This window comes from Vipera berus (assembly GCF_964194415.1).
Source record: "Vipera berus genome assembly, chromosome: 16".
In the NCBI taxonomy this organism is placed as follows: Eukaryota; Metazoa; Chordata; class Lepidosauria; order Squamata; family Viperidae; genus Vipera; species Vipera berus.
This window is the reverse complement of record NC_138219.1, coordinates 5,162,798-5,176,724: the sequence shown is the minus strand read 5'-3', so window position 1 is coordinate 5,176,724 and position 13,927 is coordinate 5,162,798. Positions and strand designations below refer to the sequence as shown.

Sequence of the window (13,927 nt, the reverse complement as noted above, 5' to 3'; positions counted from 1 at the left end):
GAAGACTTGATCGGGGCTGGAGAGTTGTTCAGGAGACAGGAGACTTTCCAGGAAAGTGGTGGTACTTTCGAGGGTGTAGGCCCCTTGGGATCCTTCGGCAGAGAGCTGCTGCTTCAGGCACCAAGCTTCGGAATCGCTGCGAGAGAAGGGAGGGAGGGAAAGTAAGAAGGAGGCTCTCACGAGAGAAAGAAAAATATCTACATTTTTTTTATCCTTTCTCTCTCTCTCTCTCTCTCTCTCTCTCTCTCTCTCTCTCTCTCTCTCTCTCTCTCTCTCTCTCTCTCTCTCTAGCACGGGATCGGAACAGCCTCGCAGGCCTCGGATTGCCGAAGGGAACACGGCGACGAGGAAGCCTGGCTTACGAAACTTATAAGCGCCGAAACGAGACTCTACGAAAAGCCATCGTCTTCTAGCTAGGTGCCCGTTTTCGCTCCCCTCCTTTACTCAGAGTTCTGCGAAGGGTCAGCGATCTGGTTTGCCTTCCTTATCTGCAGGGGCCCCCCGCTGGAAAGAGGCATCAGGCATTTGGGAGAAATTGAGCGGGGGTGGGTGGGGGGGAGGGGGCGCGAGTCGGGGTGTAGCCCTTTAAAGCAAAGATGGCTGATTGATTGATTTCCTACTGTGCCGTTTTTTTAAAGCCTCTGTATCCTGCCTTGAGTCGCCTTGCATAGAGGGGAAGCTATACAAGTGGCTTAAAATCGGTGTCCGTATGAGAGGCAATTTGGTTTCGGGGAAAGTGCTGGACTAGAAGCCAGGAGATGGTGAGTTCTAGTCCCGCCATAGTCACGAAAGTCAGCTGGAAGACTGTGGGATGATCACCAGGAGACGGTGAGTTCTAGTCCCGATCCTTAAGGCCTGAAAGCCGGCTGGGTGACTTTGGTCCAATCACCAGGAGGCAGTGAGTTCTAGTCCCGCCTTAGGCATGAAAGCAAGCTGGGTGACTTTGGGCCAATTGCCAGGAGGCGGTAAGTTCTAGTCCCGCCTTAGGCATGAAAGGTGACTGGATGACTTTGGGCCAATCACCAGGAGACAGTGAGTTCTAGTCCAGCCTTAGGCCTGAAAGCCAGCTGGGTGACTTTGGGCCAATCGCCAGGAGACGGTAAGTTCTAGTCCCGCCTTAGGCCTGAAAGCCAGCTGGGTGAACTCTGGGCCAGTCCCCCCCTCTCTCTCTCCCAACCCACCTCGCAGGGTTACAAAGAAACAATCCATACCTCAAGCCCACCCACCCGAGAAAGGGTTCCACCACAACTGTTACCTGATGACGTAGTTGTGAGAAACGATGGGGATCTCCGTGTTCTCCAAGCGAAGCAACGAGTAGATCCAGATCCAGCTTATCCCATCTTTGGCTTGGAGCCTGATCACCATTTCAGCCTGTGGGTTGCTTTGATCACCCACTGGAGTAACAAGGAGGGGAAAACAAAGGGAGTAAGAAAAACCGGTCAGTCCGATCCGCTTCGCCCATCTGGTCCCGGGGTCAGAGGGGTGGATTAAAAGGACAACGGTAAGAGACTCACACAGCCGGTAGTGCTGGGCTGAAGCGTGGCTGAGATCTTCAGGATGGATCAGGCCGTACCAGGATTTGCAGAAGAGTTCGCTCTTCTCGAAGCCCAGATGGAAGATCACACTAGAATATGAAGGGGACATAAGAGATCAGTGCTTTTGTGGCGACCCGTGATGGCGCTGCATTTTATGGTACCCAACTCTGCAAACACGTTCTATCTTGCCCACAAGGCATTGGAGCATTCCTTGCTGGTTTCTCTTGGGTTCTGAGCCTGTTACTCTTCTAGGGCACGGCGAGGCAACCTCGGCTCTTTTATGACTCATGGACTTCAACTCCCAGAATTCCTGAGTCATAAAAGAGCCAGGGTTGCCTACCCCTGTTCTAGGGCACTCAACCTTGGCAGCCTGAAGATGGCTGAACTTCAACTCCCAGAATTCCCCAGCCAGCAAGTCTCAAAGTGGTCAGGTTTGGAGACCCCTGGTCTAAACTAATCCTAAACCTTCGCCTTTTCCACAAGGCGTCTCACCTTTCAGAGATATCCACGATGGCCAGGTCTTTTGTGTGGCGACTCTCAAAAGCAGAGAGGAAGAACGAATTTTGACCCATTCTGGGCTTAGGATCTAGAGGAGTGCAGAAGGCCGTGAAGACAGGATTGGTGGACCAATAAGACCCCGGAGGAGGTTGGTGGAAGTGACCGCGAATCAGAACCAGCTTATTTCCTGCACTTTGACGCCGGATTGTTTTGGAAGTGTTGAAGTGACAACGGAAGAGACGTTCTGTTTTGGTTTGAAGGAAAGAAGGGGAAAAAAAGAGGGACATTGAGAGATCTGAATAGCCATAACACACTGAAGCATACTCAGACCTTGCCAAGCCAATCTCTAGCACGAAGCATGGATCTGTTCCATTCTCCTAGACTTTTTTTTCTGCACGAGATGTATTTCTAAATGAATTTCTTAAACACAGATCACAAGAATGGATTGAACTTCCTCTGACTGGAAACTCCATCCTAGAATTGTGTTTTCAATCTTGGCCACATTTGTGGACCATTTGGGGAATTGAAGTCCACCTATCTTCAAGCAACTACGGTTGACAAGCACTGCCCTAGAGGCTTGTTTTTCTCCAGAAATGCCATGCTGTTTTTTTCTCCACCGTAATAGAAGACCAATTTCATAAAATTATCGGTTCCTAAATGGGAGTTTTTTCTGAGAAAAGATGAGCTTTCATACCTTCTCTCTCGAATTAAGCTCTGCAAGGCTTCATTCTAGTCTAACACAACAACCTGTCAACTTTTAAGTAGTCATCGTGCTAATTTAGACTCCTTTCCTAACCACATGTCTATTGCTCCCTTCTCCACCGCATGACACTCATTTCCACAAAGGAACACCTACCGGTATTTAATGGAGAGGGCAACGCCAACTGATTCTTCATCACAAAATGATCTGCCGGGTCAATTATATCATAGATGCTGTCTCCTTGTGCCACTAAATCCACCTGCAGGCATAAGTGGGAGGGAGATGGGAACAGTTGTGAAATTAAACACTCCTATTAGTCACTGAGTCAGCACGTAGCATCTCCAAAGTCAATGGTCTTTCATAAATACATTTACTCTCGTTAAGAAAATAATCTCTTAAGAGCTATCAATGTTACAGACAAAACTGCTTCAGTTATAGAGACTATAGCCTTGGTGGAGCAGTGGGCGAATGCCTCCTTAAGTAACACCAGCTGCCTGCCATTAGTGCAGGTTCGCGTCCCACCAGGCTCAAGGTTGACTCAGCCTTCCATCCTTCCGAGGTAGGTAAAATGAGGACCCAGATTGTTGGGGGCAATTAAGCTGACTTTGTAATAATGCCGCTTGGGGTGTGTGTGAAAGCCCTAATAAGCAGGCATATACATAGAATGAAGGCTACTGCTAAGCTTGTAAGCCGCCCTGAGTCTTCGGAGAAGGGCGGGATATAAATGGAATTAAAATAAAATAAAAAATAAAAAAATATAGGGATAATTTAATAAGTTCCAGCCTTAAAGAAAATGAAAGGCTATGGCTTAAATGAAATGCTGTTGCAATACAACTAAACAAAGGTTAGCCTGCTGTTAAAACCCAAGATAATTCCAAGGAGCGCTATCATTTCCCTTACTTTACAGTAACGGTATGACTTCCCCCTCTTTACAAGTCTGCCGGTACATACCATAGAATGCCCCAAGTGCTCAGCCACATTCTCCGACACATAGATGAGTTTGCCTTCGCCAGTGAACGCCAAAAGGAAACCAGGAAGCGCCTGCATGAAATCGTCTAAGTCCTGGGAAGACAGCAAGCTCTCCAAGCCTTCCAAAGTTGCACCTGTTGAGAAGCAGGACAGGGGTTTAATTTTTATTTTTAATTTTATTTTTTTTTTAAAAAAATTCCCTCCCTTCACATCTCACGAGTCAAGGAAAAGGAACAGAAAGCTGTTTCAGCACCAAGGACAGCACCTATCACAATCAAAGTTTGCCATGGATGCTGTTTCAGCACCAAGGACAGCGACCCCAGTTCCGTTGGTCGCTTCAGCACCACGGAGAGAGACCTGTTGAGTTTCTAAGGGAAGCCTCCCCTTACCCAACTTTAGAAGTAAGCCCACCCACCCCGGCTCTTAGTTTCCCTTCCCCAAGCCCCTCAGTGGTCTTCTGGATCTACCTTTGGAGAAGAAGATGGATTTCCGAGTATAGATGCAAGCCAGAGACATGATATGCAGATACGAGAGCCGAAGTTTATCTCCTTCGGCAATGGGCAACAGGTCCTTGAGATGTCTAATCTCCGCATTGATTTGATCCCGCCGTGCCTTGGAGGCTCCTTTTGTGGACCGGTACATCTCGGCTGGGAAGAAGATCCGTGCAGCTCAGCTGCTTCCGTCTTTGCGCCCTCTCTTTCTCTCTCTCTCTCTCTCTGATGTCTGCCTGTGGATCTGTTGGAGAGCCTGCTTTCCATCTTTTATAGGCGGTTGGGAGTGTGGGCACTGGCATATTAAGGAAAATGGGGCGGGAAGAGTTGTTCAGATCAATGGAGGGAGAGCCAGCCCCCCCCCTGCTTCCATGGGCTTGGGGGAACCCTACGTCACTGGCTTCTGAATGACGTGGTGAGGAGGGGGGAGGAGGCCGGAGGAGGAAACCAAGGAAACACTGCGCCGAATTAGGAGGTGAAGCAGAGTCTTCAATGTTGGAATCACATCCCTGTGTTGCCTGCCTTTTTTCTCTCTCTCAATCCCAGAAGTTTAATGCTGGTGCTGAAATCTTCTCCCTTCTCTTTCCCTTCTTGACCAAGGAGCGTTGTTCTTTCTCAAATCCTCTTTTCCCCCCTCCTTCTTTTCTTGTCTCCTTTCAATTCTCTTACCCAAAGCGATGTAGCCGATCAATCTCTTTCCTTCGTGTTATTCTTTCCTCTTTTTTCGTTCCTTCCATCGCAATCCTTCTCCCTCGGTCTTTGTCAGGCCGAAAGCAAAATGGGTCTCTTCCAGATTTCTTCGCGCCCCCCCCCCACTCTTAAAACCAAAACACTGGAGGAAAAGGGGGTTGTCCAAACTGCAGGGTTATAGGCCTAAACCGGGTGAAAAACCAACTCCGAAAGATGTATCTGAAATGTGTGTGTCTCCTGCCATTCTTTCATAAATATATGTAAATATATAGGGGGAATGCGTGATTGTTTATTTTCTCCCAATTATAAGCTCAGCCTTGGTAGTTTAAAAGAAGCTGTTCTTGCTGCAGTCTCTAAAAAATAGGAATATTTACTAATAAGGCTTTCAGCGCTGCTCTTGCTGCAGTCTCTAAAAAATAGGAATATTTACTAATAAGGCTTTCAGCGCTGTTCTTGCTGCAGTCTCTAAAAAATAGAAATATTTACTAACAAGGCTATCAGCAGCATTTTGGGGAGGTGAATCTGTATGTGGGTTGTTGTTTTTTGCCGTTTTTCAAAATCATTGGGGGTTTTTAAAAAAAAACCCCAACTTTTCTGAACACATTCTGACTGTTTTATCTTTTTTTTCTCTCTCCTCTTTAGTAAAATAATGCCTTGTGAGAATATCTTTATTTAGGATTTCTGTCCAGGAATTTTCCTTTCTCATCCAAAAAAAAAAAAAAGCCACCAGAAGGGGTGAATCTATTCTGCTTTTTTTTAAAAAAAACAAAAAACTTCCCAGTAAATAAACAAGCCAGGCCTTAAATAACGTTCTCTTCTGTGAAGGCCAAAAATAGACGCTGCAAAAAAAGAGAGAGAGAGAGAGAGAGAAAAGGTTCTTTTTGAGCTCTGTGGTTGCTTAGCAACCATGAAAAGTGACAGCATTCTGTCTCCCCTTTGGAGTGATTCTTCTTCTTCTTCGTCGTCGTCCTAGTCTTTTCTTTCTTTATTTCCTCCCCCCCACCCTTTTGCAGAGATAACCTAAATTAGGCAGCTTGGCTTTTGCATAAATCTCTCCTCCTTCCATATAAGGGCGTGAAAGCTGAGATGGTGGGAGGCGGCGAGGTCTTTGTGGTTTGAATGAGCCTGCCCTGTTTTGGAAGTTGCCAGAAAGAGGGAGGCACTCTGGGATGGAGAGATTTCCTTCTGTAGGGGTGGGAGTTCGGAGCTGCCCCCCAAATCTATGCAGGGTCCTGTCTTAAGGAATATTATGTTTGCTTTTGGCATCTCTCCTTCCTTCCTTCCTTCCTTCCTTCCTTCCTTCCTTCCTTCTTTCCTTCCTTCCTTCCTTCCTTCCTTCCTTTCCTTCCTTCCTTCCTTCCTTCCTTCCTTCCTTCCTTCCTTCCTTCCTTCCTTCCTTCCTTCCTTCCTTCCCTTCTTTCCTTTCCTTCCTTCCTTCCTTCCTTCCTTTCCTTCCTTCCTTCCTTTCCTTTCCTTCCTTCCTTCCTTCCTTTCCTTCCTTCCTTCCTTCCCTTCTTTCCTTTCCCCTTCCTTCCTTCCTTCCTTCCCTTCTTTCCTTTCCTTCCTTCCTTCCTTCCCTCCTTTCTTCCTAGTCTTTCTTCCTTTCTCCTTCCATCTTTCTTTTCCCTTTCCTTCCTCCCTCCCTCCTTCCCTTCCATTCTTCCTTCCTTCCCTCCTTCCCTTTCCTCTCTCCTTTCCTCCTTCCTCCCTCCCTCTCCCTTTTCTTTCCTTCCTTCCTTCCTTCCTCCCTTCCTTTCCTTTTCTTCCACCTCCTTTCCTTTCTTTCCTTTTTCTTTCTTTCTTTCTTTCTTTCTTTCTTTCTTTCTTTCTTTCTTTCTTTCTTTCTTTCTTTCTTTCTTTCTTTCCTTTCTTTCTTTCTTTCTTTCTTTCTTTCTTTCTTTCTTTCTTTCTTTCTTTCTTTCTTTCTTTCTTTTTCCTTCTTCCCATCATGCACTACTGTAACAGCTCCAGTTAGTTATGTGTGTTGATTTTCCAAGGAGAAGAATTTGACAGTTATACAATTATCACTTTTCCTGCAATGCAGACAGACTGTTTATGCAACTGACTGATGATCCAGGAACAGCAATTCCTAAAAAGTTCAGTTTGACTCTGGTGTGTCTTTCCGGGCAGAACCAGAAATGGGCCGACAACCTTTCCAGAGGCAAAGAGGCAAGGGATGCAAATTTGGAAATTCCAAGCTGCAGATCCAGTTGGATGATTGGCATGTGGATGTTGCCAGCTAGGAAACTGTGCAAGTTTCTGCGCTCTGTGTTCATATTCTACGTTCTATGAACCTTTGGAACGAAATCATGGGCCTTTTACAGGAACTCATAGAGGGATTGTCAAATGTTCTGTCAGGCCATGCATAGGTCTGATCTCAAGCAAGGTCAGATTTGATTAGGACTTGATGCGGAGACCACAAGGAAAGTCGAGGCGATTGCACAGAAGAGTAACACATCTCTACGCAACCTAGCCCCAGAAAACTGCACGGAGGCAGCCATAAAGTTATCAGGAGCCGCATTTGATTTGTAGGATTCTACAGAAGCTTCTTAAGCATCGGCAGGTGGCAGCCTTTGGCTGACGTTGCCCGGGCTACAAGCTTAAACAGGCTGAGGCCTGCTCAGGATATGGATGGAAGACCACCAGGAGATCTCAGAGCTACAGGCTGGACTGAGAAGTTTTGAAAAAACAACAACACAGGCCGGTAATAGTCAGGGGCAAATCAGATCTGTGCAACAGCCAAGAAAACTAAGAGTTAAGATTGTCTTGAATCTTTGATTTTTCTCTTCTACAATCAGACCACACCGTACTGTGTGGGGCCACGTCATCACCTTTGGTGACCTGCCGACAAGCAAAAGCCAATGGGCAAGCCGCTTAAACGACCGTGTGGCTAACTTTCCAGACACAGGGATTCGCCGGAGAAGGGCAGCAAGAAAAGGTGCAAAAAGGGAGAACTGTCTCGCTGAGCAACAGAAAGGCTGGGGCTCACTTGCGGTCGTAAATCGAGAGCTATACCTCCGCGGGGATTGGACAAAGCAGGGTGACGGGAAGGCCGTCATTGGCTTTCGTCAACCTGGGTTTAGAGGGTGGTGTGAAGGTGGCCCAAGTACAAGGCGGTCCAGAGGGAAAGGCTTGTAAGAAAGAGCGAGCTGCTGTGTGTGAACAGGGTCTCTTGCTTGAAGCGGGGGAGGGGAAGGCTAGAAGACTTTCAAGGTCCCTTCCAGCTTTATTCTGGTTGATTTAACCTGGTGGCAGATTCCAAGGCAGATCAACTCCCAACTCAGCCTTGATTGGAGCGGAGTGCATCGGGTTTTTTTGGCACGTCACGGCCATCGTGGCACTATTCAGTGGGTTTGGGAGAAGGGGCTTAGAAAGAAGGGGAGAGAGAAAGTTTTGGAGAGGGGGCAACGGATGGCTGCAGAAAGGGCCCCTTTTTCCTATCTCTCAAATTCTCCCCCTTTGGGTTCTTCCCACCCACCTTCTCCCTTCGCCACGTTGGCCTGAGCGTTCCCCTCCCTCTTTCTCCTCTTTCCTGCTAATTTGGGTTCTGAATCAAGGAGCTAAAAACAGCAACGGGCTGGCTAAATATAGCAGCCCCGGAGTGCGTACAGACACACACACATACACATCTACACACACACACACACACACACAGAGTGAGCCTGTGCTTTGTAATTCAGTCTTGGTAACGTTCAAGCGTTCTGCTGCAGCGTGTGGGGGCGGCCAACGCTGTAACTGGCTGCCAGAAGAGAGAAAAGGGGGGGAGGGAGAGAGAGAGAGAGAAAGAGAGAGAGAAAAGGTGGGCAGTTGCATCCGAATTGTACTTTTTCCCCAATAAGGGGGAGATCATAAATAACTCTGCCAAAGGGAGGGGTTTGAACCCCCAAGAAAGGACTTTCGCAAGCCCAAACTGGAGACTGTACCGATCAAGGAGAAACGGAGACGTGCTTTATGTGTGTGAAAGTGGCTCCTGGATGAATATCAGCAGCGTCTGCAAGCTTTCCCTGGCTTTAAGCCCAGGACTAGACTGCTAGTCCTCGACTTACGGCCACAATTGGGCCCCAGATATCTCCGTTGCTAAGCAAGGCTGTTGCCAGGTGAGGTTCGTCCCGTTTTACAACCTGCCTCGCCAGTAAGCGAATCGCTGCAGTTGTGAAGTTAAGTCACACGGTTGTGAGGTGGATCTGGCTTCCCCGGTGACTTTGCGGTCAGAAGGTCGCAAAAGGGGAATCACGGGACCCCCGGGGTACCGCAACTGTCACAAATACCTGCGTTCAAATTTTGATCACAGGGAGGCTGCAACAGCTGTTAAGCATGGAAAAACAGGGATGTTACTCATATCGGGCAATTTAAAGAATATGTACCAAATCAGGGATCCATTACTCCGATGTAATTTGGGATTTCAAGGGCCTTCACAGCAGTTCGGCTGGCAAAGTTGTGGCCACTGCCATGCTGCTGCGCAGCTGTAGTAGTTATGATTTCTTGGCCATCTTCTCACAAGCAATGGGGAAGACAGCAGGAAATCGGATATCACTTCCATCCTCGCTGCTTTTTTTGCCCATCTGTAGCTATTCGGTTTTTCCTGTTCGTGTAGGGCACCGTCGCTCAACCTGAGCAACTTTAAGATGGGTAGCCTTCAACTCCCAGAATTCCCCAGCCGGCCTTGCTTTGATAGGATGATCCAATGAGTCACGGGTTGTCTAGTTTTCTACTGAAAAGGGAGTCGTCTGTGGTTTGGGACACCAGGGGAACTCAACCCTAGGCTGTGTGAACCCAACCTTCAAGGTGAAAACATGGCATGTTTATTTGGGGAATTGCATGTTTGCATGTAGCAGATTGAGCGCCTGTTACTCGTCCCAGCTTCTGCCAACCTAGCAGTTTGAAAGCACGTAAAAATGCAAGTAGAAAAACAGGGACCGCTACGGTGGGAAGGTAACAGCGTTCCGTGCGCCTTTGGCGTCTAGTCATGCCGGCCACATGACCACGGAGACGTCCTCGGACAAGCGCTGGCTCTTCGGCTTTGAAACGGAGATGAGCACCGGCCCCTAGAGTCAGAAACGACTAGCACGCATGTGCGTGATGTGCGGGAAACCTTTACCTTTTACCTTATATGTTTTGCAAACGCAGCCCTTAGCTTTGCTAACCTGGGTTAGCAAGCTGTGGGAATCCAGCCATTGTCTCTACAGAGTGAGAAACACCTCCTGCCCCCAAACTTGCTCGATAGCTAGTAATACTGGCAATTTCCTTTTATGATCCTCGGTTGCAGGAACTGGCTATGTCTACTTTAAAGAAGACAAGGACCAGGACTAAAAGATGGCAGCCTTCCAATCTCTCAGGGGCTGCCCCAAAGAAGAGGGAGTCAAGCTATTCTCCAAAGCCCCCGAAGGCAGGACAAGAAGCAACGGATGGAAACCAATCAAGGAGAGAAGCAACCTGGAACTCAGGAGAAACTTCCTGACGGTGAGAACAATTCACCAGTGGAACAGCTTGCCACCAGAAATCGTGGGTGCTCCAACAACTAGAGATTTTTAAGAAGAGGCTGGACAGCCATTTGTCTGGAATGGGATAGGATTTCCTGCTCAAGCAGGGGGCTGGACTAGAAGACCTCCAAGGTCCCTTCCAGCTCTATTATTCTTTCAGTGAGCAAGTTTTATTCTCCTGATCCATTCTACCATTCCAATGTCCGTGCTGGAGCAGAAAGGACTGGCTGAGCATGCATGGAATTGAGGAACAAGGAGGGAGGGAAGAATAAATTTGATAGGCAAGGAGGAAGAGAGCTAAAGGAGGAGCTTGGTGGCAGAAACCCACCAATCCTGGGGTTGCTACTGGGTTACATAAAATAGCCCCCGCATTGCTCCTGCCTTTAATCTGTTACTTTTAATAACCCAGGAGAGCATAGTCTATTTTTATACTTTTCTACCTAGCTAGGACCAAAAAAAAAGACGACAAAGAAACAAGCACAGAGGACTGGAGATTTTGTAATCGTGGCCCAGATGTTTAGGCAAAATAAAATAAAAACTGCCATTGATTCCTGGTTATGTAGCTCTTGAGTTTCCCCAGAGTAGGTCACTTACTCAAGCTTCTCCGTCTCAAATCATCGTGGGTTCGGATCCTCTGCGTGGAGAAGCCAGTGCCCGAGAGCAAATTTGGAAGGAAAAAAAAACAGACTCAAATTTATCCAGCCCTTCCACGTCCTTCAGCAAATAGGACAGGCTCTGTCCTCACCTAATATTTGTGTACCTACACCCTCGTGTTGCTTCTGCTCAATACGCATACGAAAACCTGGTTATGCTCAGCGGTGGCTTCGGAGCAACCCACAATGGCCCAAGGCCACGGACTAGCCCTGGTTCATAGCCCACCCTGTAGGAGTTCCCGTAGCATGCTAATCTACAAACCCATGGGCCATATTTTGACATAGTTCATGGTGGGAACCCAGCTGGGTTGCAGTCAGTCTTGGCGTGCATAACCATGGTTTGCTGAATAAGCTACTGTTTGCACCATACACAGCCCCAAACCATGAATCCTCATTTCCTGTGGCCAGGCACAGTCTGTCTGTATCTCTCCCTCTATATATATATATATATCCATCCATCCATCCATCCATCCATCCCTGTCTCTATTATCTAACATCTATTTATATCTAATTTGTATCTATTTTCTATGTTCTATCTAAATCCATCCATCTGTCCATCATCTATCTGTCCATCCGTCTATCATCTGTGTATATCTAGCTAGCTAGCTGTCTATCATCTATGTCTGTCTGTCCCTATCTCTAGCTAGTTAACTAGCTGTCTGTGACTATCAATCATCTATGTCTATCAATCATCTATGTCTGTCTGTCTGTCTGTCTGTCTGTATCTATCACTAGCGAGCTAGCTAGCTGTCTGTGTCTATCAATCATCTGTCTATCTATCAATCATCTATGTCTGTCTGTCTGTCTATCTATCTCTAGCTAGCTAGCTAGCTGTCTGTCTGTGTCTATCTATCAATCATCTATGTCTGTCCATCCATCCGTCCATCCACCATCTATCCTAAGTAATAACATGGGAATTCAGCCAGATGGGGATAATTTTCAGCAGGGTAGGTCTCAGATGTGAACGCTTAAGAGACCAACAGGAAGAGGGCCCCTCTGCATATGTTCAGATGTACTCTTTCACTCACTCCTTTGCAATTAGCAACGTAAGCGCCAACGTGGGAGTCTTTGGGGGATGGTGGTAGCCTCCATTCCATACCGTTTCTGCGCAAAAATGAGAGGTTGAGTCAAAAACGGATATCTCGTGGAGAAAGACCTGTGGGCTTCGATTCCAAGAACGCTGGCTGGGGAATTCGGGGAGTTTGAAGCCCACAACTCTTAACATTGGACAAACCTGGCTATTTCCCTCGAATTAAACTCATGGGGGTTCTCATCATTTGCACCCTGCCCATTGATCTGTTAGGGCATGTAAGCTGTCCCCAGTTCTCCTCTTTGAAATCCAGTCCTTCCATCTGTCCACCTTAACTGGGAGAAAGAGGGCATCACCTGTTGAATTGCAGCCTGCCTCGGGCTGTTCAAAGCCTAGACTTTGGACATAAAGTGGATTAGTTGTCTTCCTCTCCTTCCTTCCTCTTCTTCTCTTTTTTTTTCTCTTTTTCCTTCCTCTTCTTTTTCTTTTTATTCCTCCTCCCCTGTTTTGCCTCCATTGTCCCATCTCAGAGTTGAGATGATAAGCATCTTTAATTTTAATTTTAATTCCATTTATATCCCGCCCTTCTCCGAAGACTCAGGGCGGCTTACAAGCTTAGCAGTAGCCTTCATTCTATGTACCGTATATGCCTGCTTATTAGGGCATATACATATACATATACATCCTTCTTAAGGCGAAAATTAACAACCTGGTTTCACCCATTTTATTCCTCAAACCTCCCCAGGCCATGAACAGCTCCATCGACTCCAGCAAAGAATTGGGGTACTGGAGGGCCACAGCTATGCTGGAATCCCAGCTGGCTGCTGCTGAATTTGAGGGCAAGGAAGAATCGGTTCGGAAGACACAAGTGTGTGTGTGTGTGTGGGGGGAAGCACATTCCCCCCCCCTCTCTGGATGGAGAAGGGAGGCTTGGAAGGGCTGGATGATGCAGAATTCTTGGGAGAAACAGGCCTTCACATTTCCACTCCTCCCAAGTGGTTCTCTGCCCCTTTAAAGCCATCAACGACGTGGCTGGGAGGAAGGAGAGCTGACGCAGCTTCATTCTCCCTTTTGCAGCCAAAATTGGAGAAAAGGGCTTGGGAAAAAAAAAGAAAGAATACAAGTGGGGGGGGGGGCTAAGCAATTGAGCTCTTGCGTCATCCGGGCCTCCCCTCCCTCCCTCCCAGCCTGCATCACGTCACCATGGCAACAGCATCCAGGGGATGGACATGTTTTTTTTTGAGCATCATCTCAGGGACTGGAGGAGAGAGAGGCTGGATAGCTGAAAGGCTCTCTTCCAACCATCACTGGAGGTTTTTAAGAACAGCCATTTGTCTGATACGGTGCAGCCTCTCCTGCTTCAAGCAGCGGGGTTGGACTAGATGACCTGCAAGGACCCTTCCAGTTCTCTTATTCTGTGCCTGAACAGAGGATGGTTGACACCAGAGAGGTTAAGAGAACTGCAAAATAAGGAAAACAAGAACGCAAAACACCACCCCGTTTTTTTGTTTTTTCCACCCCCCCATCCTGGCTGCCCACTTTTCGGCACAAAGATAATAACTTAGTGGCAGATGCCAGCTTTTCATCCAAAGCTTCCCCCCCCCCTTTTAATCTGATATCAGAAAACGATGTGGCAGCCAATGCAGTTCTAGGCTGCATCAACAGAGGGATAACATCAAGACGAGAAGAAGCAATAGCACTGCTTTACAAGGCCTTGGTGAGCATGCACGTGGAATACTGTGTCCACGTTTGGTCACCACGACACAAAAAAGCTGTTGAGACTCTAGAAAGGGTGCAGAGAAGAGCAGCAAAGATGATCAGGGGACTGGAGGCTGAAACATATAAGGAACGGTTGCTGGAATTGGGGATGTCTAGTTTAAC

General features: G+C 47.5%; 1 protein-coding gene across 1 annotated transcript in view; it reads right to left on the bottom strand.

The window, feature by feature from the left end:
* Window positions 1-4,344, bottom strand: part of NPAS4 (neuronal PAS domain protein 4) — a gene marked incomplete at its 5' end in the record, with an annotated part of 7,592 nt that extends 3,248 nt beyond the window's left edge. Inside the window, 7 exons of the mRNA XM_081341032.1 lie at window positions 1-136; window positions 1,256-1,394; window positions 1,515-1,624; window positions 2,028-2,277; window positions 2,890-2,992; window positions 3,685-3,836; window positions 4,170-4,344. The exon at window positions 1-136 is cut by the window's left edge and continues 1,216 nt beyond it. Of these exons, the coding sequence (XP_081197158.1) occupies window positions 1-136; window positions 1,256-1,394; window positions 1,515-1,624; window positions 2,028-2,277; window positions 2,890-2,992; window positions 3,685-3,836; window positions 4,170-4,344 (1,065 nt within the window). The remainder of the gene's footprint in view (window positions 137-1,255; window positions 1,395-1,514; window positions 1,625-2,027; window positions 2,278-2,889; window positions 2,993-3,684; window positions 3,837-4,169) is intronic.
* Window positions 4,345-13,927: the final 9,583 nt, after the last annotated feature.